Genomic DNA, 22,358 nt, shown 5'->3' with positions numbered 1-22,358 from the left:
GCCTAGTAATGGGATTTTTAAACAAGAGTATGTTTTCAAAAGACAATTACGGCAAGGGTAGAATGTACATCTTTCAAAGATTACTGTAATCTTTGAGCACAAAGCTGCAGCTAATTGTCAAAAACAATTTAGTGCTTCATGAAAATGGGCTGCAGTGCAGTAGAACAATAGCAATAAAGAAAATTAAAAGGACAGTCAATACTGCTGCCAACCATGTTCTTTCCTGTATCTCTGCTGCCTTATAAAGAACTAATTCCTATTTCCCAGGCTTGTCATTGTGTGCTTTGTTAGCCAGTGTTTTTTCTCTGGCTATTGCATATTGAAAGTAATTCATGTCTCAGTAAAAAAGCAATAATGATGTTTACAAAATAATCTTGCACTATGCCATAATAATTATAAAAAAAACCAAAAAAAAAAAAAAACAATGTTTTGAATCAATGTAATTTTTGGCTACTGGGAACTGAAGAACTTTGTCTGGACAGGTATGTGATTTTTGCTCTTGACAATCCCTGTAAGGGTTATTGAATGAGTACCACCAAGAAGTAATTGAAATCAATTCCTGGCTTATCAATTGAAGTAAAAGAGAACTAGAAATAGAGTACCAGAGCTGGAGGGCACTTTCAAACCGCAGTGTAGCTCTTCTGTTATTTAACTCAACATGCAGGCATTGTCCATGATTAGTTTGGTGCAGCTTTATGGGTTCCAGATACAAGTTGTATTTTAACAATAATCTGGTATAAGGTCAGTCCAATTGTTGTATTATTCAAAGAACATCTTCAAAATGACTTCTTTTTTTTCTTGGCATATGAATATACAGGAAAGGTTAGATCTGCAGTCAAGAGAAACCGGAACCATATAAATATTTTACCAACCAGAACTGTAAAATCGCTATATCACGGCTTTTCAAGAGATAATTATAATATGAACAATGCATTTATAATTAATTAAAAGAGACAGTGAAAGTGAAAAGAGAATTAAAAAAAAATCTTTATATGAATGGCTTGTTGACTGGTTTTATACTTAAAGGACAAACATTGTTTTGTTAAGTATGACTGGTGTCGATTTTATGATCTGATCGAACCCAATCAGTAATGCGCTAGATATATATTTATGCCAGAAATACTGATATTAATTTCCATATTTTAATTAATGTATCTCTTAATGCATATTCTCATGTCATTTATTAATATTAACTCTGAAGTATTAATACATCTTTCTGAATAATTGCATATGTAACTGTTACATTTAATGAAAGCACTGTCCTAAATTACGTCTAAAATAGAAGTTTAGTCCATTAATTTGTCTAAAGAGTATAGTGGAGAGACAGGTCATGCAAGCAAACAAAAAAAAACCTGACCTGAGGTTACAGTATATTATAGGCTATAAAGCAATTAGATATAAGGTGACCACATAGGAATGCCCCCCCCCCCAATTAATCTAGTTATTTTTCTACATGTGACAAATGATCACATCGCTCCTTTTTTTCAGAGGAAGGTACGGGATATGGACCAGTATTTGAGGAGGAGCCAATTGATACAGTATATGCAGAGGAGTCTCCTGAAGGAAAAGTCACTATGAACTGCAGAGCACGAGGAAACCCAGCTGTTGTATACAAGTAATCAATACAGATGTTCACCACACTGTAGTTGCCAACATGTAGTTGTCTTGTTTTTTTGGTTTTTTTGGTTCAATTTGTGAAGCAACCAATTTGTCTGCGAGAAAACCTCTAAAGATGTGTATTTGAACGCTCAAGGATTGGTGTAAGAACAGTAAATCTATAGAACGTGCGTGTGATTGACTGATAGATATACTGTAAATGGTCAATCTTTATTTTTATAAAGCGCCTTTCACAAAATTTGCCTCAAAGTACTGAACAAGAGAAAATAAAATAAAATACTTTTTTAAGAAGAAATACAGAAATGAAAATACTTAAAAACAATACAAACACGTAATAAATACATAACTATAAATAAGTAAGTAAATAAGTTACAGAGCAGTAAAAACAAGTAATACAAATAAATATAATTTACATAACTGTAAATTATATTGTAAAAAATAAATATCATTTACAGGACTGTGAACGCTCTGTCATAAAAGTACGTTTTCAGTCTTACTTTCAAAACAGCAACAGAGGGAGCCTCCCTCACAGATGGTGGCAAGCCATTCCACAGTTTAGGGGCTCTGTAAGAGAATGCTGTCCCACCTGCATGTTGTTTTTCTGTATCCTCTGTATATGACATTATGCTTTGATCTTCCAAGTACAGTTTTACAATTTATATTTGTCAAGGATGTCACTGTTGTTTTTATAATGTTTTTTTATTTAAATAGGACTCCAGCTGTTGGTGTCCTCAGACAACATTAGTATGTAATGTTTGTTCCAAAAAAAAGGGTTTCAAATCCCTCCTTTTTTTTCCATAGGTGGAAATTAAATGGCTGGGATATCCATGTGTTAGACACAGATGATCACTACACTATGGTAGGAGGGAACCTGATCATTAACAACCCAGAGAAAAGCAGGGATGAAGGGCGGTACCAGTGTGTAGCAAAAAATATATATGGCAGTGTGGTCAGCAGAGTGGTCACCATCAAGTTTGGATGTAAGTGGTTGTGCTGTGTGCTTTTATATTCCATATGGTATTAGCTTATACAATTCAACTCTCCTTTAGTAAGCTCCCACAGTGGCTACATTTACATGTTGTTGGTATAGAGAGCTCTTGAGTATAGCACAGCATACAATATCAGAATATGGGTCGTTCTACAAACCAATGCCCCTATAAAAGTTTCCCATAGTAAAATCATAGCAATGTGTAATAAAGCATAGCGAAAGCATGGCAAAGCATAGATAACCATTGAGAATAGTGAGTTATGGTAAAGCATATTAATAAACATGGCAAACCAGGGTAGACGAATAGTAAATGCATAGTATAGCCACATGGCAAAGCTGCATAAAGTATTGTGCAAAAATACCATGGTAAACTTTAAGGGTACATCCGAGGTCAGCAATTATTATCATTTATGACTTTAATGGAACGTATAACATCTGATATTAACCCATCATTACAGAAACACAAGAATTGGAAATAAATCTAGCTCACTAAAAAGGTGTGCCCATATCTTTCTTGCTCATCATATATAGCCAAGTATATGGTATGGTGCACTGTTTATCAATCCAAACCACACTGGAACTCCCCTCTGCTACGTAGTGCATCCCCTCCACTACTTCTGCTGTTTTCATTTTTCACTATTCTCTTTCTGTCAGCTGATTGATACATTTTCTTTTATTGATTTCCAGATGTACGAGGTAGGTTTGCCTTTTTTTCACAAAATACATCAGCACCTCGACTTTGACAATATTGCCTTTGCTTTTCCGCTCCATATCATTTGGACATAACTAACTAGCTTTAAAATGATAAACAAATATATTTATTAAATCAATTTTGAACATGTAATCAATTTATGAAAAACTGAAATCAAAATAGTTTCATTGGTATTACCCAAAATCATTTACAGTAACACAAATGACTGGTAACCCCAGTGACAGATTATAGGAAAATAAGACCTTGGCCTTCTATAGGCCACAACCATTGAAAACAAAGTGCAATAAATTAATAAAATCATTTTTTTTTTTAACAACTACAAGATCATTTTGTAAATTATGTTATGTTTCTTGAGCACAAAATACATAACACTAGTGACATACCTGGATCTTAAACCTACTCATTAATTTTACTAACTGAAACATGAATATTATTAAAAGTGAAAGAAGCATGTTTAACTTGCATACATCAATGTAGCTCCTCCTCTAATGACCTTTGGTGGCAGGAAGTTCTTGGTTGTAGTGTCCATTCATTTGCAATGGTGTGATTTCACAAGTGAAGCATCAATGACAGAAGATTGAGTGACACACATTGCATTTGAAATTTTAATACATATTGTTGTTGTTTTCTTTTTCATAGCAGCGAGCAGAGTACATTATACATGTACAGGTTTATCTTTTTGTTAAAAACAATTTTCTAAATATTATATTATATATTATATATATATATATATATATATATATATATATATATATATATATATATATATATATATATATATATATATATATATATAATATAATATATATATATATATATATATAGATATCTATAATTGATCATCACATTTTACATGACCTCCAGCGACATAGTTATGCACATACTGGCACATGCTCTTATTTGAATTTTCAGTATTTCATGTTTTTTTTTTTTTCATAAAGGAGATGTAGAATGCACCACAATTGTAGAATGACCCATACTCTATGTCTCTACAGTAAATGTTTACAAACAATGTACATGTGCTGTGACAGTATCCTTTACACTACAAATCGAAGTCTGCTAAGACTGTGAGGGAAGACTACTACTACTACTCTTTGCATCGTCATATGTATGAACAAAAAAAAAAAAAACAGCATTTCACAAAAAGAATTGTCCCTTATGTTATTACATACTCCGGACTTTGGCCAGGCTCGAGATTTAGTATCCAGGGTACTGCAAATGAGAGTGTGAGTTTTGATGGAAATTGTAACCTGGATAGTACAACCAGTATGCATACCACCAAGCGAGTGAACGAGGGTATGTAAATGTGGTAATTGCCTAATTCTAGGACAGAATGGCATACTGAGAGACTTTACTTTACTTTATCAGATTTTACTATAGAGTAAGTGGTGTGCATTCCGGATTATGTACAATAACCCCATTCTTGGAGATTTTTCCAGATTATTAAAATGATAAGACGGATAGTAAGAATAATAAAAATTTAATCTTAATGTATGTTTTAATAAAACTTTCAAATTTAGTGTGGCACACACCCAATATTGAAAGCAATTTATATTACAGGACAGTAAGACTCAATAATCTGAGCCAGCCTGCACCCTGTGTGTTATGTTTTTAATACTCTCCCAACCTCTCTTTTAAAAAAAAGATTCAGTAATGAAAAACAGACATCTGTAAAACAATGTGTAAAGAGCAAGTAGCTTCAAATATAATTTCAATTGCTAAGTTACACTTCCCGTATCGTTGTTTTATGGTGTTTGCTGACAGTCTGCTATAGTTGTATATATCCAATATTGAGTTATAATTGTTCTCTAAATCACTCTTTACCTGGCTTTGAGCTGGTCTGGAGAAGTGCAGGGACTGAACAGCCTTACCCGAAAATAAGACCTTTCAACTCCAGCCAGCTCCGCTGTCTTTCTACAGTATATAAATGTAAACTAGGTGAGTCTGGCAGAGTTGAAAGGACACACTGTCATATATGATTTGAATGTAACAAGGAAGGCTGTAGGATTCTCTGGACAAGAACAAAGCTGAAAGCCAGTTAAAGGCTGTTTTAGAGAAAAAAAATAAAATAATTCAACATTGGAGCATGAGAACCCAGAACCACTTAGAATGATTACAAATACTGTACAATAGTAAGGTATTCAAATTCTAACGTACTGTACTTTACTATGCAGGTGCTGGTCACTATGTGCAGTTATATTTCAGTTCATCTGTGTGAAAACCAATAAGCTGCAGTAACTGACTATAGACATGTAAACTGCTGTTGCTTTTTCTAGACCTTGATCCGTTTTTAACAGAAGAACGCTCTGCAGTGTCTGTGAAAGTTGGACAAGGCGCTGTGCTGCTCTGTGCACCTCCACCACATTACCCAGGTAATACTTGCAGCGTTGATTATTTGTTTATTTAATCATTTTATTTATCTATCTAATAAGCAAAAACATGTAAGAGGGAGCCTTTAATTAAATATGGAATTCGTTAATTCTAAGTAGTATATAAATTTAAAACCACAAGCAAAATTGTGTCTGCTGTGTTGCAGATCAGTGAAAATCTAAACTCTTTAAACCATATCATCATTTAAAAAAATAAATAAATTACAAATGTTATGCACATTATACCCAGGCTTTTGTTGTTTTTTTGTTATCTAGCTGAAACTGACACATTTATATTGTATTTTAAAATATATTATTTGTTTAGATATTGATAATCTGTAAAGCTTCAAATTTGGGACATAGTTTGATCAAATTGGCAATGGAAACATTTTATTTGGTATTTAACCTGTCACACTAGCCGTGAATGTATTTCTTTATTTTGATTTGTTGGGTAATCTCCGCGTATTTATGATATATGTTTAGGTTCTCAAAACCAGACACAATCTAGACGTCTCACTCTAGAACGACATTATATTCATGAATTCTAATGTTTTACTCTTCAGATGACTTGTCATACCGCTGGCTTCTGAACGAGTTCCCCATCTTTATCACGCCGGATAATCGAAAGTTTGTATCTCAGACAACTGGCAATCTGTACATTTCGAATGTGGATCCAGCAGATAAGGGCAATTACTCATGCTTTGTGTCCAGTGCATCTATTGCAAAAAGCGTCTTCAGCAAGTTCATTTCACTGGTTCCCCAGGACGAACGTAAGTATTTTGACTTTAGTATCATTGTTGAAGATAATATTTTTGAAAAAAAATAAATACAATAATAATGTAATAAAAATTACTGGAAGATTAGGTATGTAAATCTCAAACCCCAGTGCACTAGAGCAGCTGTTTTGAAAAGAGCATTGAAACAGACTTTAAAGTTTGTAAGTGAAAAAAAATGGTCAGGATGTTAACAATGAAAAGAAAAATAACAGTCAAGTTGTTTAAACAGTTGTACCAACACATGGGGACGTGTACCGCTATGTTTTTTGTAACCCAGCTACTTACTCTTTAAGGAGTCATTTTATGTCAAGATTTTTAAAGCACATACTTTTTTTTTTAGGTGAGAAAGTGAGAAAGTATCCAGCAGACATAAAAGTTCGGTTCCCAGACACCTATACACTGGTTGGACAAAACGTGTCACTTGAATGTTTTGCTCTTGGAAAGTAAGTCCTGTCACCACACTATGGGCCACATTCTAAAAGCATTAAGCCTTCCTTTATGAATACAGCCCCTTACTATATAATACTGTACGTAATATTAACTACTACATTTTGTCAAAAGAGCCACTGAAGCTACATATGCAGGTCAATGAAAGGCTTCATATCACCTTGACTGAAATAGCTGTGATAATAAAATAGTATTGGCTGAGAGTATGATTTCCATTTAGCCAGGTTACAAAATGATTCTGATAAATCAATTCAAGTATAGTATATGTATATATTATCTAAATAGGAATTCCAAATGGATCTGTCGGCTGTTCTTTTATCTTGCTTTAGCAGGCTATAGTGTTAAACAGTGTGGTGTGAATGAAATCAGGGCACAGTTGTGAGATAATCCCGTGTGAAGAATAAGGGAATGTGGAAAAGTGCAGTCGACTTTGATTCACCCACTTCACTGGAAAAAAAAGCTTTTAGCTTCTTTGGTATATCATGGTTTAAGTAAGTGTTTCACAATAATGTCTCAGTATGATAATCTTACTGTCCTGTCCCATTTCTTTAGCCCCAATCCCAAAATTGTGTGGAGAAAAGTCGATGCGCCCTTTCCAAGCAACTATGAGATCAGTTTGTCTGGTTCCGTTTTCACAATATTTAACATCCAGGTTAAAGATGAGGGCCTGTATGAATGTGAAGCACTGAACGTGAAAGGAAAAGATAGACACCAGGCAAGAGTTTATACCGAGGGTAAGTCAAAATGTATTTACTTAACTTAAAACCAGAAGTAATCCTTTTTAAAGGTAAATTCCAGCCTACTTTCATGTGCTCTGCAATAACTGAAGCGTATTTCAACGTTAAAAATCTTGAAAAACTGCTCAGAACAGTTTTCCACTTCATGTAACTATTATTTCTTAATAATTTTATTACATTGAAATTGCTTTTATCCCTCTCAGAGAATGGGGCTTTGCCTTAAAAACAATAGTGCCAAACGAATAGACAAAATTTAAAACATTGTGTAACAATTCTCAATATAATCTTCCAGTAAATAGTTACCAATGTCATTTTATTCACTTCGTTCATCTTTGTAGGGCCTTCATAATTTTGAGATTATCTTAATGAGGTCAATTTTAATGATTATCTTAGTGAGGTCAATTTTAAGAAAATTTTAATTCTGTCACGTTTTCTGATTAAATTATTTGCTGTGAATGACTCAATATATTATGATGGTGTGTTATGTTTTTAAAGACTACTTTTAAATGGACCCCATTATTCTTTTTATATCTCTACAATACATCTTCCCTTTACCCACCGACTAGAATAATAATACCATGGTATATAAACCATTTTCTGTATTTATTTTATTTGTTTAGCTTACCCAGAGTGGGCAAAACATATAAATGACACTGAAAAAGACATTGGAAGTGATCTGACTTTGTCATGTGAAGCCAAAGGCATTCCTAAACCTACTATCAGATGGCTGAAAAATGGAATTGGGGTAAACTTTGACTTATTTCCTTTCTATCAAAGTATGTACTAGTATTTAGCGTATGCTCTTTCATACTATATTTATGGATTGTAGTTTTTAAAATTGAGCACTGTAGATGTTGTAAATAAAGTAGCCCGTGCTAATGTCCTGTGCTGTACTGTCTCTTAATCTTTACTTTTTAACATAAAGAAGGTATGGAAAGGTACACAGCTGAGAACAAGTATAGAAATGCCTATTTTTAGTGTGTGCAATGCCATAAAATAAGCACTTTTATACAGTGGAAAAAAATATGGCAATACAAATAATACAAGACATGTTCTCCAAACTGAGTAGAATTGACAAAGAACATTCTCAGGCTAGTCCTCTTGTGGTTGTATTGGTGGAACTCCTCTGTATATGCAATATGTATTTTAGTGGTGAATGCATCCATGTTTTTTTCTGCCTGCACCAACATACCTGTAGATGGATTTTGCTTGCACACTAAAGGTTATGTTCCTTTGCAGTATGGTAAGGGTGATTTGAAATTCTATGGACTGACCTTGGAGGATGCTGGAATGTATCAGTGTGTAGCAGAAAACAAGCATGGAACTATTTATGCAAATGCTGAGTTACGAGTAATTGGTGAGTAACTTTATGTTTTTAGAAGAACAATGATCTGTGTTCCCTGTAGTGGAGGTTGAATATAGAGGGAGTACCCTGCGTGTGTGTGTGTGTGCGTGCATGTGTGTGTGCATGCGTGTGTGTGTGCGTGCGTGTGTGTTTGTGTGTGTGTGTATAACATTAACTTAGCCATTAGATAACTACCAAATTAAAGTATGGTTACAAAATGGCTCGTTGTACCTTTTACAATTTACACTGTTTGTCCCACTTTAGTTTTCATGCACTGATTTATTTTGTATTGTGTGTGCAACATTTAAATGTCATCAGAAATAATCTTTTTTTTTCCTTGTTTAGCCAGTGCACCTGATTTTGAATTGAACCCTGTGAAAAAGAAGCTTCTGGGTGCTAAAGGTGGTAGAGCGGTAATTGAGTGCAAACCAAAAGCTGCCCCCAAACCCAAATTCTCCTGGAGTAAAGGGACTGAACTGCTGCAAAATAGTACAAGGTCAGGATGCAGGATACTTTGAGATGTTGCTTGTGAAACATTTTGCAGATTACAGTCTTTTTCACATATGTGAAGAGGATACACTGTGGGTAAGTAAAGAGTCTGAGTACAGTCAAACAGGCAGCCAATGTCCTACCCCCTTTCATTTCATTTTTATTGTGCGTCCACTTGAAATAGGTTATTGTGTTTGACTTCAAAGTCTCAGTTTTCTTGCCACTTGTAATACATTGTGCCACTTATGCTTGCTCTAGGATATATATTTGGGAGGATGGGAGTCTGGAAATCCTAAATGTCACAGTAGCGGATGAAGGAAGGTATACATGCTTTGCAGAGAACGACAGAGGGAAGGCTAATAGCACAGGCACCCTTTCTGTTACAGGTGATGGCTTGGGAAGGTTTTTTCCTGCTAAATTATTTTTAACTTTAATACTGTAGACCAGTTATGTAGAACAGCTACACGCAAAACAGCAAACCAGTAAACTCATCGTATATACAGTACTATTGTGTATGTCTATGCTTATTTCAGTTTATTTTTCAATGTGATTCACTGATATTGTGTTAGTAAAATATTGTTTTAGTTTCTATTAGCTCCTAATTGGGATTGCTGTGTAGTATTACAACTTGACAGAAGCTGTATAAATTATTTCTTTATAAACAGCTTACATGCATGGACAACAATACATCCCACATGTTTGTATACCTGTGTAAAATTAATTTTTCTTTTCTTAGAGTTCTTAATATTGCCTACAGTAACATTTTAAAGCATATTAGGAAAAAAATAGACCTAATATATGTTTAGTGGGTACCATATATTTACAGAAAAAAAAACAGTTTGGTTTGGATAAAAACCTTAGAAATTTGCTGTCTGACTATAGTTTTTGGGGTTTTTTTGAATACTGAACACTTAGAATGAATTGTGATGTAATCATAACATAATCATCTAGCTTGTTTTTAAGTTCCTTTATGACAGCAACACATGTGCTGGCTGTTCAGCTAATTGCTTTCTGCAGCAAGGCATATCTTTCCTGTGTAATTACTTCTATCTAATGGAAGTTTTAGATCTGAAACGGAAGTTTATTAACTAGAAACACAGTTGCCTGGCAGCTGGTTGCTGAAGTACTGTAGGATAATAGCGCAAAGAAAACACAGGTCAGGGAACAGGACATTACATATTTTTTTTCCAGCACCATATAGTACAATACAGTCATTCGCTACAGTTGCTGGTAACATTTTGTAATGTCCCAGATATGTTATTAGAAGCCTGGAGGGCTATAATTATAAAATATTTTAAGGTTCCTAAAAATCTTTTTTCTTTTTTTTTTTAATAATTAAAAAAAGCTTTTACAAGAAACAAAATGAAAATGTTAATAAAACCTTTTTGTTTATTCTTTTTGCATTTCCATTGCTGACAGCAAATCAAGCTAAATCAGCCCCTCTCTTTTTCTCAAAACATACAGAAGCGACTAAAATTACTCTTGCACCTTCTAATGCTGACGTGACTGTTGGAGAAAAGGCTACCATGCAGTGCCATGCCACTCGGGACCCCTCACTGGATCTTACATATATCTGGTCTGTGAACAACCACGTCCTTGACTTTGATAAAGAGAAGGAGCACTACGGTCGAAATTTGATGGTGAGTCTCAAAGAACAGACATGCAGACATAAACAGGGACTGTGGGGTGTATTGAATTAATCTAAGCAGTTGTGGATCTTCTCACAATGGATTGATGATTAAACTACGGCCTGGTTGTACGACACTTATGAAAATCAAATATCTAACAGTTCGAGTCTCGTTAGTGTATTTCTCTTTGACATTTTTTTTTAACTCCAAGGTTGGATCTGCCTGTTTAAATCAACTGAATAGAGCCTTACACCTTTTAAATAAAATGGTGCTTGTGAATTTAGTGCTGAAGAGGGACAATACCGCTAGTTAAAATTAGGGCTGTAATCCTATGTTTAACAGACGGAACCTTCTGTGTAAAACTATCGTACAAAATATATATCAAAACAGTAGGCTTTACTTAGTGTTTGGTCCTTTTTATATTTTTCTTTTGTATTTATTTTACATTGTATTTCACATTTTAAATTAGTAATCAACCTCAGTGGTTTGCAGTGCATCAAGAAATTGAAAAAAAAAATTAAATATTCGCATTTAACAGTAGATTTTCGGTAAACGTTTAGTAAAATAATGCCACTTTTTTTTTTTGTCTACTTAACTTTTAAACGTTTGAGCAACCTTAGTTACAATTAAGCCTGGTGCCCGCACGAGCTATGTGCGCAATAAGGACTTTAAAAATGTTCATACCTCATAACCTTATAATCTGTCCTTATCATTAACGCATGCAAAGCCCATTTATCCCACAAGCAGGTATTCAGACACCTGCTACAGTATTGTATGTTCAGTCCAAGTGAATATAAAGTCTGACACCCTAGCAATCTATGGGAAAACTGTAAGAGACTTGTGAGAATGTTGGTGTTAATGAGTGGTCTTGTGGTGGGAACCAAGTAGACCACATTTCAGCTGTACCCTATGCCAGATTGGTTCAGATGAAATGCTGAATATCCAGTGAATTACTCCATGGCACCACTGAGCACCTCGCTCATGTAATGGATTGAAAATGAAATGTGTCAGATTGTTTTTGTATTACTACTTGTAGTCCTCACTTTCACCAGCAAGTGGCAGTTTCTAATCACTTTTCAACTGACTCTTTACACAGATGGCTTATGATAACAATGAAATGCTTTTGAAATAAAGACTGGTTTTTAAATTAAAACAATATTCTTGCAGTTAATTAAAAAATATTAAAAAAATAAAAAATAATAACATTTAGTCCTGTATTACCTTAAATGTGGGTCATTTTCTTTATGATGTTCCATGGATTTGAATTCTGCAGGTACCATATGTAATATGAAATATCCTACATGTAACAGAACTTTCTCAATAAAAACAAATGAAGATAGTGTTTCTTCTGTTTTTGTTTTGTGTGACCAGTGTAAAACCAGCAAACTACCAGCTGTATCAGGATAGTCCCATGTTTCTGTTATTGTAATGACAAAAAATGTGAAGCACTAAAGCAATAATGAGTGTGTAAAACATCAACTAATTAATAGGCGATGTAAAGAAATCTAAATAACACGTACAACTTTGGTTTTTTAAAACACTTTTATACACTTTCTATAATATTTTGAGTTGTATTCTTTCTTATTCCCATGCCGTTTATCTGTAAAGGGAACAGCAGTGTTTTTCCTGCTTGAGTTTCAATTGTATTACACAACTGTCACTGCATATTTCCTCTGCAGTATGATCTATAGGATTAAGAGCCTGTGTACCCATTTTTTTCTAAGAAAGTAGGATTTACCAGCAACTCAGAGCCCCAGAAAGGGATTGACTAAGTGACCTCACAATCCAAAGTCGTCTAAACTAACAACTGCACCACTTGATTAGTAGTTTTAGCGCATGCTGGATATTATAAAGTCATCACTTTGTGGCGGAGAAATGATTTAATGCTCCTAAAACCTGTTTGCAGACTGATCTGCTAAAATAAGTTGTGATGCCAAACAGGAAAACTAAGTCATGGCTAAAATCGCAGGTAGGTTTTAACATTGGCCAGTGCTGTATCGCTGTTTCCAGTTACAAATCCAACTCCCTGTAAAGTTAACCTATCTTCTGTATGGCAGTCTGTAGTAATGCACAGTTAAGGTTGTGTAAGAATTTCTGTTTATTGCAAGTTAAATTTGTGGTGAGATTTTGCTGATGCCCAGGTTCCATTCCTGCTCTGTAAGCTGTCTGTTCCTCCCACTAGGGTTTGGGAGGGAGGTGTGTTAAATGTACATGCAAACATTTTAGCTGAAATCACATCTCTTTTATTATTGAGACAGGACTGTGTGGGTTTTACCTGTTATCGTATCACAGGCATATCTCATATTTGTTTTATTCTTTGCCCAAAAAGTAAAAATATTGATTGCGTCATTTCTTGGAAATTATTGTAAACCAAAAAAAAATAAAAAAATAAGTTAGATTCATAAGGCTGCTGCACAGATTAATTTAGCTGTAACAATAAATTAAGCAGGCTTTTCGACTTTGGAGAGAGGCAATGCCCCTCTTCCCACCTTTTATCTTTGTGTCGGCAAACAAACCGCGCTGAAACCGTCGACAAACGCGCGAAAGTATCACTGAGAGGACAGGGCCGACGGCGCGGACCGGAGACGGCGAGCGCGGCACAACGGTGTACGTACGTTTAGAGTGGGCTTGAGTGTGACGTACCATAAACCAAAAAGATCAACACGTTCACTCAAGACTAAGTAACACAGCGGAAACATCGTACACACAACACAAAAACTCTGATTTCAGCTCCATTTTATATACATTTCAGTAACAGATGCCAAGCACCCAGTCAATTGGAATGAAGAATATAGAGAAGTTGTGCCATGATATGAAAAAATAAAAATAAAAAATGCATTGGTTTGCAGAAGTGAGCATTATTGTTATCTTGTCAGAAATGTGATGTTGTGTTTATTGATTTTGCATTTCATACTATGGAGCTCCAGATAGCAATTTGTATTATTAGCAGATAATTTAAGATGTATCTGATGAGTTGCAACTTCAGTCTGTAGGAATTTCCTGTTTCCATTTGTGGGTTTGTGCAGGCATTTAATTAAAAATTCCTGTTTACCAAGACACTTCAAATCTTTTAGTTTTTTTTTTGGTTTTTTTTTTTCCTCATCCATATGTCCTCGTGCAGTACAAAACTCTGAACTTACGAATAGCATTTTTTTCAAGGATACTACTCGCTATTTGCATTTCTAATCCTACAGAATATAACAGCTGCACTTCTCACTATGTGAGCTTTTCTGTTATCTGTAATGTACTAATAATGTGAATGTACTACAGAAGAGTTATTAACTAGAGATTAATGTAAACTGGTGTCTGTCCAAAAGCTCATACACATTGTTTTGGTTTTTTTTTTTAATAAAAATGTAGTAATTGCCAATTATTTGATTATTTTCTCCCAATTTGGCATATCCAGTTATTTTCATGCTCAGCTCACCGCTACCACCCCCACGATGACTCAGTCCTCCAAAGTGTGTGCTGTCAGCCAACCGCTTTTTTTCACACTGTAGACTCACTGTGCAGCACCTGAGAGCTACAGCGTCGGAGGACAACGCAGCTCTGGGAAGCTTGCAAGCAAGCCTGCAGGTGCCCCCTGGGAGCTCCTGTCTATGGTCGGCAATAGAATAGCCTGGACTCGAACCGGTGACCTCCAGGCTATAGGGCACATCCTGTATTCCATTTGGAGTGCCTTTACCAGATGTGCCAATGGTTTACCATGAAATGGTCAAATTAAATCTTCAATGGTTTGTCCCTTAGCAAGGTCCAACAGAAAGCTGTTGAACTCAGATAGTCTAATGGTTATCTAATTCCAAGTCTATTGTTATTGTTTTCTTTTGCATTTAAAAAAAATATATATGGTTCTGCATTTCTTCACTGAATACCAGCATATTCTATTTGAGTGACATAATCAGCATGCTGTGAATGGTTAGCACAAATCTCAGAATGAATCTCTGAATTCATCTTTATTAACTTTTAAAGAACTACAGCTCAGAATTTCTTCAGCAGTTCAACAATCGTTAATCGTTTATGCAAATGGCATTTTGAAGAGCACAAAACACTTGCCAATAGTATCATTACAGCATAAATTGAAGAGGGGTATGCATTTTGTTTAATCTGGGAGGGCAAACTTTATTAAAAAAAAAAAAAAAAAAACATTACAGCTGTGAATGGAACCCTTTCCTGTACAAACTTAAATGTCTGTTTTTTTGTTTTCTTTTAAGGAAAATTTGATTTCATATGCTTAGGGTTTTATGGTATGTTGCTGTGTAGTTCTGTTGCTGTGAAACAGTCACAGTTGGCATACTGTAGGGCACAGGTCTTTCAATATGACTTTCCTGTAGGGAGGTAGTTATTGACTAGGGCCCATAATGAGTTAGTTTGAATTAAGAGGACACCTTCTGACAGATGTAATGGCATGATGTAATAAAAAGTTTACAGGCCTTATAGGACACAGTATTCTGCTGGCAACAACAGGAGTGTTGTGTGGTGTATGTGTGAACATAACTGCCATGAAACAATTGGTGCTAGCAGGAGGTTAAAGTCTTAAATCTTTTGTGTAATAGCATTTTTTTTCTACAATGTAGCCTAATGCATTTGCTTTGTGAGAATTATATCCAGATTTACTGTCTAACAGAGTGAAGACAGAGGGGATTTGTTCATTGCAAATGCCCAGTTACGGCATGCTGGGAGGTACACCTGCACAGCTCAGACAATAGTGGACAATTCTTCAGCATCCGCAGACCTGGTTGTGAGAGGTAAGTCATTGCAAAGAGAAAATGTGTATTGGCATATATATTACAGTTAGTACATTTCGACCTTTTTTAATTATCTAAAGCGGCAGGTCTAAGTACGGTCGCTTTTTTATTCTATATTAATCCTTCTGGTGTTTTCCCCAAGGGGTGATGCATTGACCACCTGGTTTACACTACTAAACCCAATACAAATACAATGGACACAGTCCACAAAATATCAGGTTTATAAACTTTAGGGAGTCGATATCACAATTATATAAAGTTTATAACCTGACCAGAAAAATGTACCACTATACGCATAAAAAGACTGGGGACCAAGTAACCCAGACACCTGACAAAGCAGTGTTCAGTTTATTTAAAGGACCGCTGATGTCAGATGCTTGGTTTTATTTTAAAATGAGCACTTACAGCTTTGTCAGCTCTCTTGTAAGCACCATGATATAACAAAGGGAGTGACTGATCACATTTCTATGGTTTCACTGATGCCTAATATCACGGAACGTTTAGTAACTCCCACTGTAGCTTAGAGCATTACCTGTTTTTTAAAGGAAAGTTTTATTTCATGTGCTTGGGTTTGACTGCTGTTAGGAGAAGAAATTACAGGACCATTCTAAAAACAGATTTAAAAAAAATAATAATTCAGAAGCACTGTTGTATGCTTGTTGCGCATTTCTGATATCTCTTCTGTGTCATCGGTTAAGTTAATAAAATTGGATGCTAAAAAATGATACGTAACAAGAAAATGATTTAGGATTTAACTTTTTTTTTTATAAAGGCATTTTTCAGAATATAATGTTCAAACTCTGTGTGTCTGACTGAAACTCCCCACTCAGTAACCCTTGTATTGAACTTTTCTGTCAGCACCAGTTATTACATTTTGCTGGAGCTTCTGTTTAATCTCAGGTCTGTAGGTCTGTCGTCTATTTCTACTGTCAAACTAGTTTTCTCAGTAACTGCTGCATTCAATTAGTTTGTAAGACAAATGTATGGGTATGTCAACACATCAGCTTAATTTTTACCACCTTTAAAAATATATCATTATTTCTAGCATAGTAAGACTGCATTATAAAGCATTTCTATTTGAGACCATACTGATCTATAAACAAAGTAGTCCTTGTTACATGTAGCAGATTTGGCAGAAAATGAGTTTACCTTTACCACTTCAACACGTTTATGCTGGATATCATACTTGGGCATCCAAATAAAATTTCTTATTTTGCAATAATGCATTTCTCACACATTATCAAAAGGAATTACTTGTTTAGTAGATTCAGGTTCACAGAATACCACAAGACGCTTGTGTTAACATTTTTATTTAAAAGTGAAACATGTACTCTATTAAAGGTTAACATTTGTTGTAAAATAAAGAAATATAATGGCAAAGGCAAATCACCTGTGCTACCCTCATATCTGTAATGGTCAGGATTTAACCTTTAAATAACGGTTAGGTTATTAGGTCAGTAGGTTATGCCAACCATTTGTCATGTTGAATTCATTAACACATATGCTTTGTTTAAGAATTCGTCACAAATTCAAACAATTGTAACATTGTGTTGCAACCTGGACAACTGGGGGTTCAGAAGACCCGCTGCTGTGGGTGTTGGTATGTGTTCTTGGTGTTGTGTGTATTGTTAAGGTGGTATGCATGCGAGTGTGTATGCGCAGCTGGGAGTGAATGGGGTTAGCTAGATTGCATGGCTGTGGAGGATGACGTGTGTCCGCGGGTCGGTGGTGTGCGTGCGAATGGCGGACAGTAGGTTTTAAAAAGTATGTGTGACAGTTACAGCTCTGTTTTGGTGGTGAATAAATAAAAGACTAGACAACACTCACCTTGTCAGCGACTTTATTGCTGGCACCGTAAAGAAAATGGACGACGCTACATTGGTGTTAGAGGTGGGATGAAGGCACCCCGGCACGCACTCGTCGGACTGTAGCCTGGTGAGCAAGTCCGGGGCGGACCTTTGGCTGGCAGGGGAGAGTGTAGTGTGCACGGGGGAAGGCAGCAGCATGGCTGGTAGGTGACGTAATCACATACAAAGACATATACGCTCCTTGCAAAGGAGCTGGCTCTTTTGTACAGCGGTATCGGCGCTATGCTTTAGTGCAAGGTCCGGGGTTCATGCCCACGCTCTGCCTGTGTGTGGATTGCCTCACCCTTTGCGATGCGCCTGCCAGCATTAACCGAGATCGCTACAATACTACTGTTAAAAGTGGGAAGGAATTAAGGGAATACTCTTCTTAGTTTGAAGAGCCTGACAATATGTTTAACTGTCTGGTGTTTACCTGGTCAGACAGTCACTGTAGTCATGTCAGGAACATGTATTAAGAAAAGGTTCCCTTTGATTTTAGACAGCATTTAGTTGGCCTTGAAAATTATATAAATGTTGTTTTCTATTACGGGTTTTGATGCAGTTTGAACCCAATGAGAAATGTAACATCTAGCTGGAATAGCCAGTCCTTGTGGATTAAGCACATGCTATTTCTTACCCATTTGGTTAACTGTAACAGCTTGGAAACATTCTGAGCAGGAAATATCAGATATCAGATTAATGCCAAAAATATGAAGAAAAATTAAATTGAGAGAGTCAAATTTTACAGAAAGAAATTGCACATCAGTTTGCAAGAACTGAACATGGATACCACTGGGAACATCCTGTCCTGAAAAAAGAAAAGAAAAGGGGATGGTGAATTAAGCGGCATACTGTGTGCAGAATAACACTGATACCAAATGTAGCAAATGAGCAGACGGTGATCCTAAGAGAGAGCACATTAGGGACAAGAGCATTTTAAAGCAGTGCATGACAGCTGGGTTGACCCTGGTGAATATACTTAGTAAGTTGAGACATTATTTTTAAGTTTGCTTGATCAATGCTTTTTGAAAGGAAAAAATAGATACACACTGTAGAGAGAATTCAAATGAGTCATATAACTCAATAACTCTGGACTGCTGGTTCAATACAAATCAAGCTATGTAAACTCCTCAGAAATTGGTCACTGTTGAGCTATAATATACTGTAAACATACAGTAGACGAACTGTCTGTTCATAGAACTGTAACTTTCTTTTAAACAACCTCTCTAAATGTTTTCTGAACCCTTTTTAAAAAGTGACTAATTCTATTAAAATAGCATCCTTTAACTTCAAACTTGAACTTGAAGAATTAAACTCAGTATTTATTATAATTCCGTGACTTTATTGTGTTTGGTTACACTTTAATTATAGATGTGTAAAGTGAACTGACACAGAGCTTTATTATTAAATTAATTAATTGAGTTCTTTGTAGTGCCCTAAAATGAAAGACGAAGAATTACATTGGTAATAAACCCAACAAGGGAGTTTAATTACTTGCATAGTCAACAGACTAGCATGAGAACACAAGCGCTAGTGTAATGCATTATCGGGAGAACGGGAACCATGACTATACCTCATTTTATCTTTTTCAGTATATAGGGCCACCTTATAACAACTGCTTTTTTTTGGGGGGGGGGGTACCTAAAATAGTTAATTTGCCAATGCACAAAATATGGAGCTGTTGAAATTGTATAACCACCTGCACAGGTTTTAATCAGAAAAACAACACTACAACTAAAAATTGTTAATTGATTCATTAAGACTAGAGACTGAACTATGAGGGAGGGCTGGAAAACAGGAAGAAGAGAGAAGCCACCAAATATAAAAAACAAACCGTTACTAAAGGGCACACACACAGTCAATAAGCTATTTTTTTTTTGTTACTTAATATTTCTTATTGACTTTCCATTTGTATATTCTCATCACTGGCAATATGAGAGGTTACATTAAAGCTTTTTTTTTTAAATATACAAGAACATTTGGCACAGATTAAAAGTGTGACAGGATCCCTTACAGCAATATTATTCTATATTCTACACATGTGTGAACATAGAAGGATCTAAATAATGTTTGACAATTAAACTTTACAGTCACTAGTATTCTTATAATTTAAGACAAGGTATAAATATAACAGGAATCAAACCCGCCCTCTATAAAAGATGTGTTTGCAATTGATTTAATGGTGTAATGGATCCTGTCCTAAGGAACTAGCTTTCTTTGTGCTCAACTCTTAGGAATCCCCTGAGCCTAAACCTATGGCTGCTTTCAGTTTACCTTGGCAAACAGAATTGTTATTGATGTTTTTTGGTAAATGGGCAATGGCTCTGAAATTGAAAAGCGATGGTGATGGAGTGTTGAAAAGTCCAATATATATATTCTTTGTTCCCAGTAGGGACTTTCTGCATATAGGCAATAAACTCTCCTTTGTCTGGGCTTCCAGTAAACTGACATTGAAAATTGAAATGTTCATGGAGACTCATGTTACTGGTACTTTTTGCTTTTGAGGAACCATAGGTAGTTACAAAGGTAAGTTAATATGAGAGAATGTTTTTTTTACTGATGGACCTGATGGTATTTTTCCATGTAGTATTTAGTAAAATCATGTGTTGTTGATGATGCATCTGGCGTTAACAACCATTAAAGTATCTTCATTTCATCAGGATCCACTGCAAAATCAGATCAGTATAATTGTGTAAGAGGCCTTGTTTGATATATGCATCCACAGTTCAAATTGAGTTGGAATGACTGCACCCTCACAGCACTATAATTTCAGCATCCTGGCAACTTTTTACAAAATGTTAAAAATTCACTGATAATCTTTGGGGTCCGGTGTGTTTTTCAGTCACCTTCACTCGTGGAAAATAACTATGGCCATAAAGTGGTGGTCTTCACTGTTAACACCTGACTGTAGAACTGTTGTACCTTTTTAATGCATGACAGGCATCCTTAAATAAAGTAATAAAGTCCACACAGTTTTTTTGTTTTTTGTTTTTTTTGCCAAGCAGCTGGGATTGCTTTTAGTTTCTATTCCACTTATTAAATGATCCTGAGATCTGGGTTTATTCCTGTAGTCTCAGGCATTCCTCCCTCTCTCTAAAACCATGTGTTTACCATTTTAAAGTGTCATTGGCATCAACTTATTGCTGCAAATAAAATATTGGATCAATGGCTTACCTTCTGTACACATTTCAGAAGACTTGTTATATACTGAAGTGTTCAGTTACAAAATGGTAGGAATGATGGAAGACTTAAGTACAGTATATAGGTGAAAGTTATCTTCTTAATTAAATACACACTGTGTACAGTATTAGGCTAATGCTTGGATATATTTAGTGCCAAAGGTTTGTACTGACCTTGCTCTCACGGTTTCTTTAGCTTGAAAAAATTCTATTTAATTGCCTGCTTGGATTTATGAGGGTACACGATAAATAATGTTCTGCAAAGCCTGGAATTTTCTGTTGCTACATTGGCAAAGATCTATTTTATGGAGTTGCTAAATCACTAGTGTCTTTATTGAGCTGATTTTTATAACTATCTTGTAGCAATTATAAAGGCAGCTGTGTTTGAGTCTAAGAAATGCACATCAAGAAGGACCAGTTTACATGAGAGGAACAATAATAATGCAGTGCTAAAAAGTCTTACTCTTAATAAAAAATCTTATTAACAATCATTTTATTTTATGCAAAGCTCAAGGGATATTGTTAAAAGATGCCGCTGTCGTTAAGTGACGTTCTAGGGTTAGACAAAGTGTGGTACTGTGTTTGTATGTGTATACAGTATATGATATATATATATGATTAAATGAGAGTAGATGTTGAACTTCATGCTGATTTGAACTCGGCTCTCGCCAAGATAAGCACCAACTAAGACATAGCTTTGCAGTAAACTAGTGTGATCCATCTGCATCTCCATCCATTTGCGTTGTTTTCCATCTGATGATGTAGATATCCTTCTGTCTGGTGTTGATTGCTGAAGTGTAATGCTGGCTCCAGGGATCAGCTTATTTTGCCTCCCTAGCGCATCAGCACACACAACGGCTGCAATACTGACTCCGAGGATCAACCCAGTGTGGTCCCCCCAGCGCATCAGCATGACAACCGTCTGGACTGAGCTAAGTAGGGTACATCTCTGGGGTCTTCAAGTGGGCACCTTCCATCCTCGGTGTTTCGTTGACTAGCCCACGACACCTCAAGAGGGCTCAGCAGCGATTCTGGTGTCCCAGCAACACCACCCTCCATCGCCCACTCAGCTCAGCCAAGCTTACTTACCTGTACATCAGCGTTGCTTTCTTTCTGTTGTGCTTGAGATCACCATCCAGAATATTTCTGTCTCAACCACAGCCAGTTGCTGCTCCTTTCTGCTACTTCAGTTAAGTTCTTCACTGTGCGACGCAACTCTTGGCCACTGAACCCCACGTCTCTGAGAAACCGGGTTGTAGACTGTGCCACAAATCCTCGACAACCCACCTCCACTGGGTAAACCCGGACTCTCCATCCTCGCTCTTCCGCTTCAGCAGCTAGTTGAGCATACAAAGTTTCTTCCTCTCATACTCCTCATCTACAGCATCTTCCCATGGCAGTGTTAACAATACCAGATGAACAAGGCATGCTGATCCAGACCACAAGACAATGTCTGGTCGAAGGTTAGTGGTGGCAATC

At 35.9% G+C, this 22,358-nt stretch overlaps 1 protein-coding gene across 7 annotated transcripts in view; it reads left to right on the top strand.

The window, feature by feature from the left end:
* Positions 1–22,358, top strand: part of LOC121318133 (contactin-1-like) — a 96,218-nt gene that overhangs the window by 57,225 nt on the left and 16,635 nt on the right. For 6 of the 7 annotated variants that reach the window (XM_041254462.1, XM_041254464.1, XM_041254461.1 and 3 more), the window contains 13 exons: positions 1,489–1,615; positions 2,419–2,597; positions 3,293–3,301; positions 5,594–5,689; positions 6,250–6,456; positions 6,803–6,905; positions 7,462–7,643; positions 8,267–8,391; positions 8,886–9,003; positions 9,337–9,487; positions 9,739–9,866; positions 10,945–11,120; positions 15,733–15,853. In XM_041254462.1, coding sequence (XP_041110396.1) covers positions 1,489–1,615; positions 2,419–2,597; positions 3,293–3,301; positions 5,594–5,689; positions 6,250–6,456; positions 6,803–6,905; positions 7,462–7,643; positions 8,267–8,391; positions 8,886–9,003; positions 9,337–9,487; positions 9,739–9,866; positions 10,945–11,120; positions 15,733–15,853 — 1,722 coding nt within the window. The remainder of the gene's footprint in view (positions 1–1,488; positions 1,616–2,418; positions 2,598–3,292; positions 3,302–5,593; positions 5,690–6,249; positions 6,457–6,802; positions 6,906–7,461; positions 7,644–8,266; positions 8,392–8,885; positions 9,004–9,336; positions 9,488–9,738; positions 9,867–10,944; positions 11,121–15,732; positions 15,854–22,358) is intronic. The other variant, XM_041254466.1, reaches the window with a different exon arrangement.

The sequence above is a fragment of the Polyodon spathula genome, chromosome 7, assembly GCF_017654505.1.
Source record: "Polyodon spathula isolate WHYD16114869_AA chromosome 7, ASM1765450v1, whole genome shotgun sequence".
Classification (NCBI taxonomy): Eukaryota; Metazoa; Chordata; class Actinopteri; order Acipenseriformes; family Polyodontidae; genus Polyodon; species Polyodon spathula.
The sequence above is the reverse complement of the archived record's forward strand: the minus strand, read 5'-3'. Positions and strand labels throughout refer to the sequence as shown.